The sequence below is a fragment of the Dreissena polymorpha genome, chromosome 11 (assembly GCF_020536995.1).
Source record: "Dreissena polymorpha isolate Duluth1 chromosome 11, UMN_Dpol_1.0, whole genome shotgun sequence".
NCBI classification, from domain to species: domain Eukaryota; kingdom Metazoa; phylum Mollusca; class Bivalvia; order Myida; family Dreissenidae; genus Dreissena; species Dreissena polymorpha.
In genome coordinates, this window is record NC_068365.1 from 7456043 (window position 1) to 7470321 (window position 14279).

A 14279-nucleotide genomic window follows, 5' to 3' on the forward strand; every position below is an offset into this window, starting at 1 on the left:
TAGGTTAATATTACTATTTTCATAAACTTAATCACAATATTTAGCTATATGATATCTAATAGCACTCAATGCAGATGTAAGGTACACTGATAATTGCTTGGTGGTACAAGACACTGAATTATCGATAAAACGACTTTTATATGGCGTTTTATGTAATTTAGATATCCAGTAAAGTGATGGCAATTTCTTGTCAGTAATATTAACTATTACATTTATTTTTTTTTTGCATTCGGCAATATGGTCGGCAATAATTTCATTAGGTTGCTTATTGTAATCACAATATGATGTAGTTTGTGAAAGTTCTTGTGAAATAGTTAGAACATAAAACGCTCGTCATATTATTATAACATTGGTAGCAACCTTATCAGCAGGAACTATGACGAATTTAGATTTTAAGTCTTCAAGTAATTTACAGAGATTTTGTTTCTTAAATTTAGGTGAATGTGGTAAGGCCAAAGGATTTGTATCATACAAATATATTTTATTCATGGCCATACTAAATATTTTTGTTTTCCAATCATTGAGTGCAGTAATTTCAGCATTTTCCTTCCCGCACCATTTAGTGCAATAATCCTACAAGGATGTTACGATTTTCTTAATGCAGTCATCAAAATCAACAGGAATATGCAATCTATACTTTGGGCCTCTGCGTAGTAAATTTCTAAGGTTTTTATATTGAATGAAATTAAGGATCCCAGTTAAAACATGTCAAACTGGACCATATATATATTTGGAACTAGAACAGTCACATGATGTAGTATAATTTCTTATTACATTTATATCTGTGGAAATAGAATTATAATTAAAAACGATACTTCTTACAGGTTTACTATATTTGTAGCAAATAAGTGGTTATTCAGTATTGCGGAAATAAGGGGGAATCAAACGACGTACATTTTCATCATTGAATATTTTTGGAAGGTCAATTAAATCAAGACCTTTGTTACAAAACTCAATTTTGATACGATTTCTAGTTTTGTTAAGTGCATTTTCAATGGTTTAAATGGTTTAAGATAGTAGTCAGTGAAAGATTCAATAATACAAGCACATTCATATAGAGGGTCAGATTGAAGTAAAATAAGTTTACATTCCTTATCAATATGCGCCAACGAAGAAACAGAAAGAGAGCAAAGCGCACTTAGTAATTTATGTTTACCCCCATTTTGTAATAATGCGTAGCAGTCATTTAAAGAAAGCAGACGTTTAAATTTACGCCTTAAATTACCATTTTTCCTAATGCCGTGTGAACGTTTATTTCTTAGACGTTTACTAAACAGAGAAAATGAATTAATCGATTTATTTTAGAAATAGTTCCAACATTTATAATATTATCATTTAATCCAAGTGGGTAAGCTGATTGCAAACGTTTAATCCATTCAAATTCCGACATGCACTTTAAGACCAGAGACCTTTTGTCGGTCATAACGGCACTAATGGTATGCCTAGGTTGAAGGTCGCCGGATATAAACTTGGCCTGCACAAACTTGTAACATCTATGAAGAAAACATTATATTGTATCATTTTGAGCACATGTGTTTTATTTGAAAAAAAATGATTAAAGAGGCTATTCAACACAAGCAACCGTGAAATGCAATCAAACGACAATTTATTTGTATAAACGTTTAAATTTTATATTCACGTGTATCATGTGCATGTCGTGAACCTTTTATTTGATGTTCAGAAAACAAATAGTCTTGGAACACCTCTATGCCACCGCAGATTGCAACGATAGTACCGTGAACTTCGCGATTTCCACAGCGGCCTGCGATGACGCCTAACCATTGCATTTTTGAAGCATCGTGATAAATACCCGCGATAAAAATTCGATCTTGCTTCTCGCTAACGCAATACTGCGTGCTTGTTCGCGACGGCAATGCGGGATTTGACAAATTGCTTTAATCTGTACTGCATGCCGTTCCGCCTGAAGTTGTCAGACACATATTGCAATGCAACTCGAAGAGAAAAGCCACAAAATGTAAGAAAATATTAAAAAAATTCAACGCACTAAAGAATAGCGATTACACCTTTGTAAACACTAAACTAAAACACATGCGAAAGTTATTGATAAAAACGGATATAATGATTGTAAAATATTAATTGTTACTTAGTTCGTAAGTTGGAATTCACAACCGAAACAAAGAAGATAATAAAATACACTGAGTCATAAATTGTTCTGAAAGTGTAATATTTCCAAGTAAGGGTAAGCGGCAATCCGATATATTTATTTAAAATCAGAGCCATATTTCATTACCGTAGCCTAATATATAAATGCAATACGCACGATGTTCCATAATGAACAACGATCCATTTTGTGATTGACCAAACCCAATATTCTTCGAAAAAGTGATGCACACTTGATCAAACACATGGCATTAAGTTGTCAAATTTGTACGTTACGTCTTCATTTGTGTAACATAAACTGTCCTCATTTCAGATACAAATGCTGTATATATATATATGATAAGCACGTTTGCCAAGATTAACCACATGATATTATAAAATTAAATAGGAGCGCAACAGATTACATTACAGACCACAAATACAATCGTGCCTCTAGTGGGGAAGAAGCATGACCATCGGGATTCCAATCCCACGCTCCATACGGTAAACGTGTAGTGTTTACAATATCGCGCTCTACATTCAATTTAAAAAAGCAAATGTCAAAAAGACAAGATATGAATACAAACTTGTCGATTCAGAAGAGAGCGCAAACGCCGTGTTTATTCAGATTTTTGTAAACTTAAGATATTAGCGTAAGATATCATAACAAATGTAAACAACTTCAACCACTTGAAATGTGACCTATTCCGCAGTTAACAACTTGACGATAACGATTTATCATTTCAAAAGACACGGAGTCACCAATATGGAGTAGATCGCATGCGACTTTGTAAGCATTATTTATTGTATTAAAAATGATTATAATGAAATACATCAGTAATATATAATTGTCCATTTCTGTCACATTAAAAAACAAAACGTGTTTATCTATAACAGAGACTCAACATATGGTTGCATTATATCCGGAGCAGCTAATAAAAAGGATCAATTCTTCAATTGTGATGTTGATAATCGCATACTCGTCGTTAACATAATCTTCTACTGAAACGCCGATGCGAATGCATGGGATACTCACTTTCGTACTCAAATAATTCAACAAAAAGGCGTTCAATTATATTTAAAGAGTAAATTGCGTCTATGTAAGTATTCCAATAACTTATCGTTTAAAGTGATTGCAAAGTTTGTTTGAACATATATTGACAACATAGTTTAAATATTACAGTGTAAATCAAGCGTGTGTGTTTGTTCTTTGTTGACAGCACTTAATGTTTTGTATAAACCTTATGACATTCAGGTCTACTATTCAAAATGTGAGTGGTATACCTAAATGCAATTAATCTTCCTAACAGAACGTATATCAATATGTATCTATATGCATGTATACATTTTAAAAACTGCAGCGTTTGATAAATGCAGTCAAAATTTGATATGTTAAAGAAATGTTTGGAACCCAGTGAAAGCGAGTCGACTTGTGTCAAATAGACAACAAACATTGCAAATATCTATTACTTATATATTATTGCACTTGAGTTAAGAATGTAACTACCCTGAAGGTATAGATCTGATTACTGAAATATAAGCATTGTTTTATAATAATGTTTATGTTATATAAATACATGTTTACGGGTGGTAAGTTGCCAAGATATGTATTTTCAGCGGAGATACAATATTTTCCTTAACTGTGTCCATGTTTGGGTCCTTTCAATGTTATTTGAGAGAGGAAATACATCTTGACCTCAATTTAAAGCAGCGCTCATTCATCCTCATATTATTAGATATTTATGTAATTTAACAATATGTATTCTACATACGAGAGTCTATTAGTGTCCTGTTTTGTGTGCCTGATATCGCGTTATGAAATTGCCTTCATGTTATTACGTAACTTTAAAAATGGTAATGGATGTAATTTAATAACAAAAAAAAATGAAATTATAATGAAGCTGCTGAAGTTACCGTTACCGATGTGGGAAGTAAGCTATACGAGGTGTTTGATGGTAGAAGTAATAAAACACATACAAACGGAAAGCGTGGAGAGCAGCTGCCTATTGTTTGCATTGTAACGATTCGCGCATATTTTATTGCGTCTCAATTATTGCGTTTTAGCGACTGTGTATAGAGTTTGTAAAATCATCATAATTTCTATTGCGATGTCGATTTTATCATGCGTTGTTGAACCTAAATAGACCAAGGTTCATTGCACAGGCAATGGTGCGTGATCCATCGGGTATTTAGATAACCGCTTAAATGATCTGAGTTAAATTCGAAACTTGGCAGAAAATAATTTAAATGTATTTGTTAACCTGTAGAACGCGTTATGATTGCTTTATTTGAATACACTTTTTACATCAGGACATTATTACAAGAACAGTAAATTGCAAAACGGATAAGATATAATTAACAGAACTTGGAAAAGACATGTCAAGCGTTGATGCAAAGTGAAAAGTAAGTCGAATTTGATTTAAAACATTTTAAAGTGCGATTTTCGTATTATAATATGTTGAATTACAGTATTCCTTTTGTTATCTGATAATATTATATAAATAGTCGGTTTGAAATGGTAAACCAGATTTTACTTTTCCTAGATATTTTAAAACTGGGTTTTTATCATTCTATGACATGTAAGGTCAAATAATTATATCAAGCTCAAATTTTCATGTCAATATTTTGGAAGCCATATTGGATTTCAAAATGGCAACCACGGAAATGGGTAGCACAATTGTAAAACACTCGTTACGTGGACATTTGTGGCTATAAAATGGCCGAAATGGTGTCAAGATGCTCATTATAGACTGTTTAACATTTTCGTGTTAAATTTCAATGTTATTGATTTGGCGGCCATCTTGAATTTCAATATGGCCGCCAAGAAAATTGGTAAAATAACAGAAAAACACTCATAACTTGGACATTTGTGGGTATAAAAAGACCATTAAGGTGTCAAAATGCACACGGGACACTTAGGAACATTTCTGTGTCAAATTTGAATGTCAGTGATTTGGCGACCATCTTTAATTTCAAAATGGCCGCCTCGAAATTTGGTCACAAAACAGAAAAACTCTCTCAACTTGGACATTTGTTGGTAAAAAAAGAATTAACAGGTCAAAATAGTTAGTTAAAATGTGGTTACTGACCAATTATCTGCAACTCATCTTGCTACCAGTTGTTTATTAAAAATATATTTTGTTTACGATATTTTACATGACTCACCCAGTCCTCTAAGCCGAAATGGTCCGTAAAACAAAATTGTGTCTTTGTGTCGTATGAACGAATCTGCTATAAAACTAAATTTAGGTTCACATGGTACATGCATGATCAGTTGTCAAACGAAAGTACGGTTGATATTCAAATGCACTATTTTTTTCTTTCCGGGATATTGTTTTAGTATGTTGATGCTTAATTAACAAATATACGTGTATATGAAGTGAAAACATCAAAAATAAACAACGGTTGCGATAGACACCTATACACTGTTAGATGCCCATAATATCACTTTAAGCCATTATCCACATTATCCGCACCTCGATCCCAACTTCCGAGATTACAGCCTGCTTTGTATTATATCTTGTGTAATGAGATGTATCTTATGCCCAGTACACATCTATCTAGATATGTTAGTCTAGTTTCTTTGATTCCAATAGTATTTGACCCTCCAAATCATCAGAAATAAGCTTGAACAGATGTCTTCGCTGGGTTTTTTCCTTAAAAATGTAATGATTTTTCAATCATTTATATATCCATTTATATGCAAATGAGTACATTCAAATGGGTTATATATAGAACTAATGTTCGATGTCTAAGGAACATTTTGACACCTTTTGTACGCATAAATGTCCAAGTTATGAGAAGATTTTTGCCGTGCTACCATTTTCCGTGGCGGCCATTTTGAAATCCAAGATGGCCGCCAAAATATTACATGAAAATTTGAGCTTAATAAAATTATTGGACATTAAGGGTCATAGAATGAAATAAACACAGTTTAAGAAAATCAAGGAAAAGTAAAATATTTGCCCTAAAAATTAACCATCTAAAATGGACTAAAAGTTTAGAAAATATGCATGAATTTGTAGTGTATGTTAAATGCAGAAATAGTAGTTAAAGTCAATGTTGTAAATGGGAAGCTTTTTTCAGCATCAATGGTATTAATAGAACATGCTATATTTAAACACGTGTAAGCTACAGGTTATTCCGTATAAATCAGTTTGCGTGCATACAACATACGCACATATATTGAAATTTCGTTGTTATAATACGTTTTCAAGATTAAAGGAACTTACACATTTTACCAAACAAATTGACACGGTAAACCTAGCATACCGCGTGTTTAGTGTGTGGGATCCCAAAGGTTCCCCACACACAAAGGAGATAATTTAAATGTTGGAATCCCAGCGGTTATTTATAACAATCATGGGTCGAAACTCTAACGTCTGAATGCTCAACTGCAGAGCTTTAAATTTTGCCCAGTGAAGGCAAACATTTTTTTCTAATTTATTTAGTAATGGTTATTCTGGATGCACATTTTTTAATAACATTTAATACATGTATAAGAAAATCTGTGAAAATGTCCCTTTACCAAAACGTTAATTCTCAATGACATCAGCATGAAGTTTTATTAAATTTTATTTAGAAATTACGGAAAATGTCGCAATCATGATGACAACAGTTAAGTCTCTAACCGCATCGCCATAAATATATCGCAGGAGTTATGTTGAGCACTTATCGATTGTCAGTCTTAAAATATGTTTCATTAGAAAACGGGTCGTCAATAGAGGTCGGAAATTTCACTGATGTACAAGGTAACTTTCCACATACGTTCACGTTATTAATGTTGACAAAGGTGTCCTTACTTACCAAGTATTCGTTTTCAGAAAACACAGAGCTAACATAGCCGAAAGCGGTTAAACATTTATACCTCTAATTTGTTTCTCCAGGGATCATATTTACAACGACGATGACAATTCTGATAAAAGGTACAAATTTCATGTTTAACATTTGTATCACTATAATTATAATTGCATTATAAATAATGCAATCTTTCATATGTGCATGAAAGAAGATATGCATGCATACAGGTTAAACGTTGTTATTTTATAAGTAAATGAATGTTGTGTTTTTTTGTAAAAGCAAGGGAAACATATATGTTATGCATAAGTGTACGATTACAACTATGTGTATACACAAACATATGCAACTTTAATATATGAAGTATAACAATACTTTTTTGTGTAAAAAGAAAACAATTTGAAACATACATGTTATATATGCATGTTGATTACAACTATGTCTAAACAAACCCTTCAAGTATGTGTTTATGACCTGCTATGTATGTAACATGAATGTATGTATTACTATATGGTGAAACTATGATGTGTGCGCACACACAAAATAAAACAATATATAACATATTTAATAGTGTGCGCATCATTTAAAGTTGAATTTGTTTTCCCGATCGACATCATTTGATTCAAAAGTATCAGATGATTTAGGGAAATGCGCGTTCTCTTTAGATTCTCGATATTCTGATTTCATTCTTTACGATTCAGATGCATCGAAATTCCCTGTTCAAGTAAGTGATGACCGAGAGAATGAAACCCCTAAGCTTACGGAATACAATGACCGTGGTAGAACAACGCAGACAGAAACAGCAGGACTCGGACATAGAAATAACCTGATATGGAAAGTATAAGAACATATTTTAATAAGAAAAATGTTTTAGATTTTGATATTTACCTTTTTTAGACAGTCAGTCTATTGATTGATTGCATAGGAATTCATTATTAATCTCTTAAGAACTCGTTTGAAGTAATATGCTTAATAATCTAAACGGAACAAGAAGACCAAAATATGATATTGGTATAGGTACCTACTTTTTTTAATATCGGTATCCTATGCAAAAAAATGTATTTTATTATTTTTTATATCAGATCGCCAAATATCCAGATTTCGAGCAAATTAAAAACTGATTGGAATCATACCGTGGATGGCCGTTGGTAGAACCAAGCCCGAGTAAACTATGCGAAGCTGGATTCTTTTACACGGGTATTGCAGTAAATTTAACATCGTATTTAAAAAAAAAGAAACCATATTCAGACGTGTCGATACTCTTACGTGTTTATTAATAGGTAATCAATATATCAATATAATATAAGTTATACTAGAAATTAGCAGCGTGAGTGCGGAGTGGGTCATACTTTAGTGTATGGATATATTTTTGGATTTTCAGTCAATTGTGCATGTATCCTTGTCTTAAAATAATTCTGTTCATTCCAGGTCACAGCTTCGACCTTGTACGATGTTTCGACTGCGGTATCGGCCTGAAAGACTTCTCTGACACGGACAATCCACTGCTTGAGCACGCGATACATTCGTCGAACTGTCTCTACATACTTGACCTCTTCGGAAGTCGGGAAGCGTTAGAAACATATATAGTAACAATCTCCCTATAGTGATCGTCCCTGCTTTCAATGTACCGTATTATAATGATCTTTGCCGAATGTACACATTTGTGTTTTACAAAATATTTGTCTAATCATTGCTTCAGGAAGTAATGTTAGTATCGCTAAATAACGTCTAATTGCATTTCGTATACTTTTTTACGTTTGCCTAGATGTCAATGTGATTAGATACCTATATTCGTTGCATGTATATAACAAAAAAAAAATGCAAACCATAGTCACTATATTCACAATGTAACGTTAATTTCCAGCTTACTGACGCATGATTAAAATGATGAAACTATTCAAATATATTATAGCAAAGATTCGTTCATCAGGATCCTGAAGATATCAGACGAAGACAACGCGACCTGTACGAACGACAACAAGGTGCTATGTGGAATAGTATTCAAAAATAATTAGAATTGTTTTATTTTTAATCAAAGGGCGAGGCTATACCCGATACTTTGAAGGAGTACTGGACATTAAGTCAGGACCCCTGACAGATCTTTTTTAACACTGGGACTTTTCTAAACGATTAGGTAGTTGACATTTATTTTAAGAAATGTCTCATGACGTAATGATTAAAATGGGAAACCTTTACTAATTATCCCAATTAGAATCAATATGTATGACTAAACTACAATGCCCAATACAAAATAGTAATTATCTCTTCGAGATATACATAAATAGATTGAATATGAACCAAAACTTATTTATTTTTCACATAATCTTTTTACAAATTGACATTTACCGGTCTTTATTATCTGCCATCATGTATACAATAATAAGATGTGTGCATAAACTTAATTATATTTTGTACTCACTGAATTCCTTACGATGCGTTTTACTTTGTGTTTTCATTACCATATTTAGTTAATGTTACAATCTTATTATTTCAATAAAAAAAGCAAACGAATTATATACATCTTTAAATACATTGGCAGTTAGAGGTCACACCGTTACAAACTACAGAGCCAAACACGAGCGGTTCCGCGAGCTGTCTGCTCGACTGAATACATTCACATACTGGCCCTTACATTTATACCAGAGACCAGAACAGTTGGCAGGTGCAGGAATGTACTACACAGGTAAAAACATCTCGGTAAACTATCGATATAATTTTGCATTAAACGTCAAACAACTTTGACCATTTAAAAACTGGTATACGTGGCATTCCGAAAAGATTGTTTTTGCTAGAATTTTATGCAAGTCCTGTGTTAAATATTTATGTTTTTTTTAATAATTATAAGGTGTTGATGACCATTGCCGCTGTTTTGCCTGTGACGGCGGGTTGAGAAAATGGGAACCAGGAGATGATCCTTGGATAGAACACTGTCGATGGTTTCCGGCTTGTCCTTATGCCAGAGACATTAAGGGCGAAGAATTTATCAACCTAATCCAACTTTCTGCTGACCAGGCCCTGAGGGTTAGTTGCTGTTGTAACTTCTGACATATTTAGGTTGTGTGGAAGATTTAGTGAATAGAAATGTCGGCCCTAAATTCAATTTTGTGCTAATCTGTGTTGATTGGTTTTGTTTAGACCAAAATTCACAAAAAAACAATATATGAAGACGTATGACTTTTAATAAAGCACAGATAAATTGATGATTAAATCCACCTCCCCTCAAAAAGCGTCTCAATACTGAAATAAATATATTATGTCAAAAATTACGATAGAAAAATAGTTCTATGAGACAAACACATATAATTTGCTTCTTAACAAGCTTTTAACATGGCGATTTTAGATGTAACGGTCGAAATCATATCTTATCTTTTACAGGAACATGGATCATATCATCATGATGACGTGAGCGTGGCGATGGCTGCTTCCACGACTGAAAACGTTAATGTTGAACGCATAGTCAGACAAAATCGCGAACTGCTAATATTGGGCATGGGTTTCCCAATTGACGATGTAAAAGTCGCAGTTCTGGAACTGGTACAACAAGGTATGTGTTTAATTTCCTTATTCCATTAGTTGAGTGTATTACTGTCTAGTAATATTCTGCAATGGGGAGCTAGTTTTATCACGCACGTTTCCCTGATTGTTAGTAATACTGTATGGGTTTTTTCTCAATGGTATATTGTTTGTGCCAATATGAGTCATTTTGGTATGACACTGTTAATAGATCGTTTTAGAAAATAATATCGTTGTTAGGATTTTACGATTTAACATAATGCATTTAACTGATGACAAAATTAATTAACGCAAATAACACTTTTCACACGTGTTATCCCCACAATCTACGCAACTAAGTAATTGATACTTCTACCCAACGATGCAATTGATGCTAATGGTAATCAAATGTTTTTAATAAAGGTTTATTAACAATATAAATCATGCTTTGCAGCCACTAATGAGCCAAATGTTGATGATATCATAACTCGTCTTGAGGTAATGAATGAGAGAAAGCTACTTGAAAACCAGAACGAGAATACCCAAGAACCACCAGATCCAGGAGGAATACCCTCGGCAGGTTTGAAATCATTCGCATAAATAAATAGTACATTGTAATCTCTTATCTCTGTATAGGACAAGTAACTAGTAATTGTATGCATGATTGCGTAATGACACATAACTAATGACTCACTAGTTATATGTCATTATGCAATCATGCATACAATCAATCCAAAATATCACAGAAACAATAGTCAGCTCTGTAGTTGTGATGAATAAAAAAAAGCAATCCGAATATGATGTTTTATATTTTCGCTTCCAGGGCTTTTTGATGGTATTTAAATATTATGCTAATTTTATCTCAAATGTTTAAGGCACAAATAATGTGAATGATTTCAACAAATTAATCGCACATTTATTTTCAGGAGAGTTATTGGAACAAAATCAACGATTAAAGAGCATGCTTCTTTGCCATTTATGCCATAACAACCACGAGAACGCATTGTTTCTACCCTGCACACATCACAAATACTGCCTGGACTGCGCAAAACACAGCGATATATGTCCAGACTGTGGCAGACCGATTGAGGAAAGGATTCGCACATATATGGGATGATCAAATGATTAAAGAGCATGCTTCTTTGCAATTCATGCCACATCAACCGAGTGAACGCATGCACCCCATGCACACATCACAAGTACTGTTTGGACTGCGTACAACACAGTGATAGATGTCCAGACTGTAACATACCGACAAGGAAAATAATTCGAACATATGAGATATGATTCTTGATGTTTTGCTTTGATGGCATGATCATATATAAATATATATATGCGGTTTCCTATGACAAAAAAAACACGATTCAAATTGGAAGCATTTCGACTCATACAATTGGCATATTGTTAACAAGAAGGTATGCTCTTAGATTCCAATATGGTATAATTAGAATGGAATTCGAGTCTTATGCACAAAACGTTTATACCAGTTTCCATCATTATTTGTTGTTTATTTCAATTAATTAAAGCAGACAAATATACGCATCAAATGTATGCATGTACGTCCTTTTGAAAGTTTTTGCATATGTATATATGCGCGCATTAAGGTAAAAGGTTAAAGTCATTTTATAATGGGTGTGTTATTTGTTGTGACCAGTTACTGTTAACATGTAAACATCATCTGAATTCACTGTAAGTTGTTTTATCACATGCACTCTCGTTTTCTTACCATGCATGATAGCGATATATTATGCAACATAATTGTATATTTCCAAATTCATAGTTTTGATTTCTGCGTGGGGTGTCAATTGTTCATACTCTGTTTCGTTAATTTGTTTTTATGAAACGATCGTATTCTGTATTACCGCATGTTTAATATTATTCATACACATGTGCTTGTATATCGTAGTGCATTAACTATTTTAAGCAGTAATTAAAATCTTCGAAGAAATATGTGTAAACATAGAAATGTAACACAGAATAAATATATCACAATGAAAGTGTGTAAAGTATATACTCAACTAGGTGGACAAATGTTACGATGTATAATATGAATTATTCACATGCATTTAGGTATGAACTTGAATGACGTTTATGACACTGAAAACTTATGTGATGCTCTTTTTAAGATTGCGTTAAATAAGGTCTTTATTCTAAAACACCAACAACCGCGTGGAGATTAGAGAGGTGTCATATCAAATCCCTACCGCCTTACTCACCACGTGATGATGGTTTATTCAAATATTGTTGCAATCTCAACGATTTGAAATCGTTTTTTGTGTATTTGTTTATATTTCATTTCACTTTCAAGCATATGAAAATGACCATGCATCAAATGAGCGTATCAACTGTAAACGCAAAATCTTCTTACGAAAATAAGAGATAACGGATAAACTAAGCATTGAGAATGGCGGCTTCTCGAAACGTGTAAATTATTGTTTGACAACAAACGAATGTATTACAGTCAATAAGAAGTTCATATAAGGCTTGCATTAACACTTTTTAAAGTAAATTATATCAATAAAATATCAAGTAAATCTTAAACGTACAACTGCAATTAAGCCTACTCACTTGCAATTGTGCTACATACATTAGTTTAAAGGAAAACTCGTTTACCTGTGTAAAAAATATTCCTGCCTTCGCAAGTTGTTCCGGTTTCTGGGGTAGGTCTAATGGCCAATTTGTGTATGAATCTAGGCGAGATTCCATCGTCATGATTTGTGTATGTTTCACCGTGTCGTTCGCAAGTACTTTTGACGCAAGGAAAACATCTTCATGAAGTTTTGTTATTGCGATTTGTAAAGCGTTCGAAAATAATATTATGGAAAAAACATTTATTCAGAAAATAAATGTAGGTAAAATGTAAACTCAATTTTCTAGTTTAAAACGGCCATACCTCGAGCTTTACTTTCTGCTCACGTTGAGAATGTATGATATTTTTCTGGTCAGGTAATTGCTAAATGAATGTAAACAATGTCAATATATTATTTTCTTTTCACGTCAACTACCTTTTATTGCGTAAACCTTTTATTCCCATTTACTTGAACTATACAATGAATTTAGTCGGTAACCATACTCACACCAAATAGCATAATATAATATATTGAAATGTTGTTTGGCAAATTAAGTATGGTTCAATTCTACATATTGAAATGACTGCATTTGGATTTATATTCCGACTTACATATTCAACCGTCATTGAAAGGCAACATGCGTCAAATCATAAAACATCGGAGACGTTCGGAAAGCCATTGCATCAGCCGTAGGTCGTATTTGAATATTCGAGCTATTAGTCACTAATGCAAAAATCTACGAACAATCGATGGTAGATTCAGGCGGAGATATACATATTTTAGAATTTGGCCAGTGTGAAAATTATAAGTATTTTTGAAATACCTTTTTATTTCGAAATATTGATGGTAATTATCATCGATGTTCCAAATTTTATGAATTCACGATTACTCATTGAAAATAAGAAAAAAAAATAGTTTCAGAATATTTTCACACCAGCAGCAATATTTTGTTTCATTGTATGTATAGCTGACTTTATTTCTAAAATACTAAAATACTATTGTGTGGCAAAACGAACAATTCTTGTTATAAAAAAGGCAATTCCTGTTAACGTTTATTGCATATTAAAATGAAACAAGTGATATACTGCGTCATTATTTTGAATCTGCCTATAATTAAATTGTTTTCTATCGAACCATTTTTGCGTCTAAAATGATAAGTGATACATGCTAACAATTTCTTACATCAATAAAAAATAAATAAATGTACTTACGTTAACTAAAATTCACTTTAAAAATGTACTGTAGATCGTCAAATTGATCTTTCCTTAATTTGTAGTTTCGATTTCGATAACAAATCAAAATCAAAGCAGCGGTTATCTC

The 14279-nt window shown here is 32.8% G+C and overlaps 1 protein-coding gene across 1 annotated transcript; it reads left to right on the plus strand.

Annotated features, from left to right (window-relative positions):
- The first annotated feature begins 7930 nt into the window (after window positions 1-7930).
- Window positions 7931-12246, plus strand: LOC127851328 (baculoviral IAP repeat-containing protein 3-like). The gene is made up of 8 exons (XM_052385035.1): window positions 7931-8094; window positions 8326-8483; window positions 8810-8879; window positions 9437-9580; window positions 9743-9918; window positions 10273-10441; window positions 10844-10969; window positions 11316-12246. Exons 4-8 carry the CDS (start codon window positions 9568-9570, stop codon window positions 11504-11506), a joined length of 675 nt encoding a protein of 224 aa, XP_052240995.1. The 5' UTR covers window positions 7931-8094; window positions 8326-8483; window positions 8810-8879; window positions 9437-9567; the 3' UTR covers window positions 11507-12246.
- Window positions 12247-14279: the final 2033 nt, after the last annotated feature.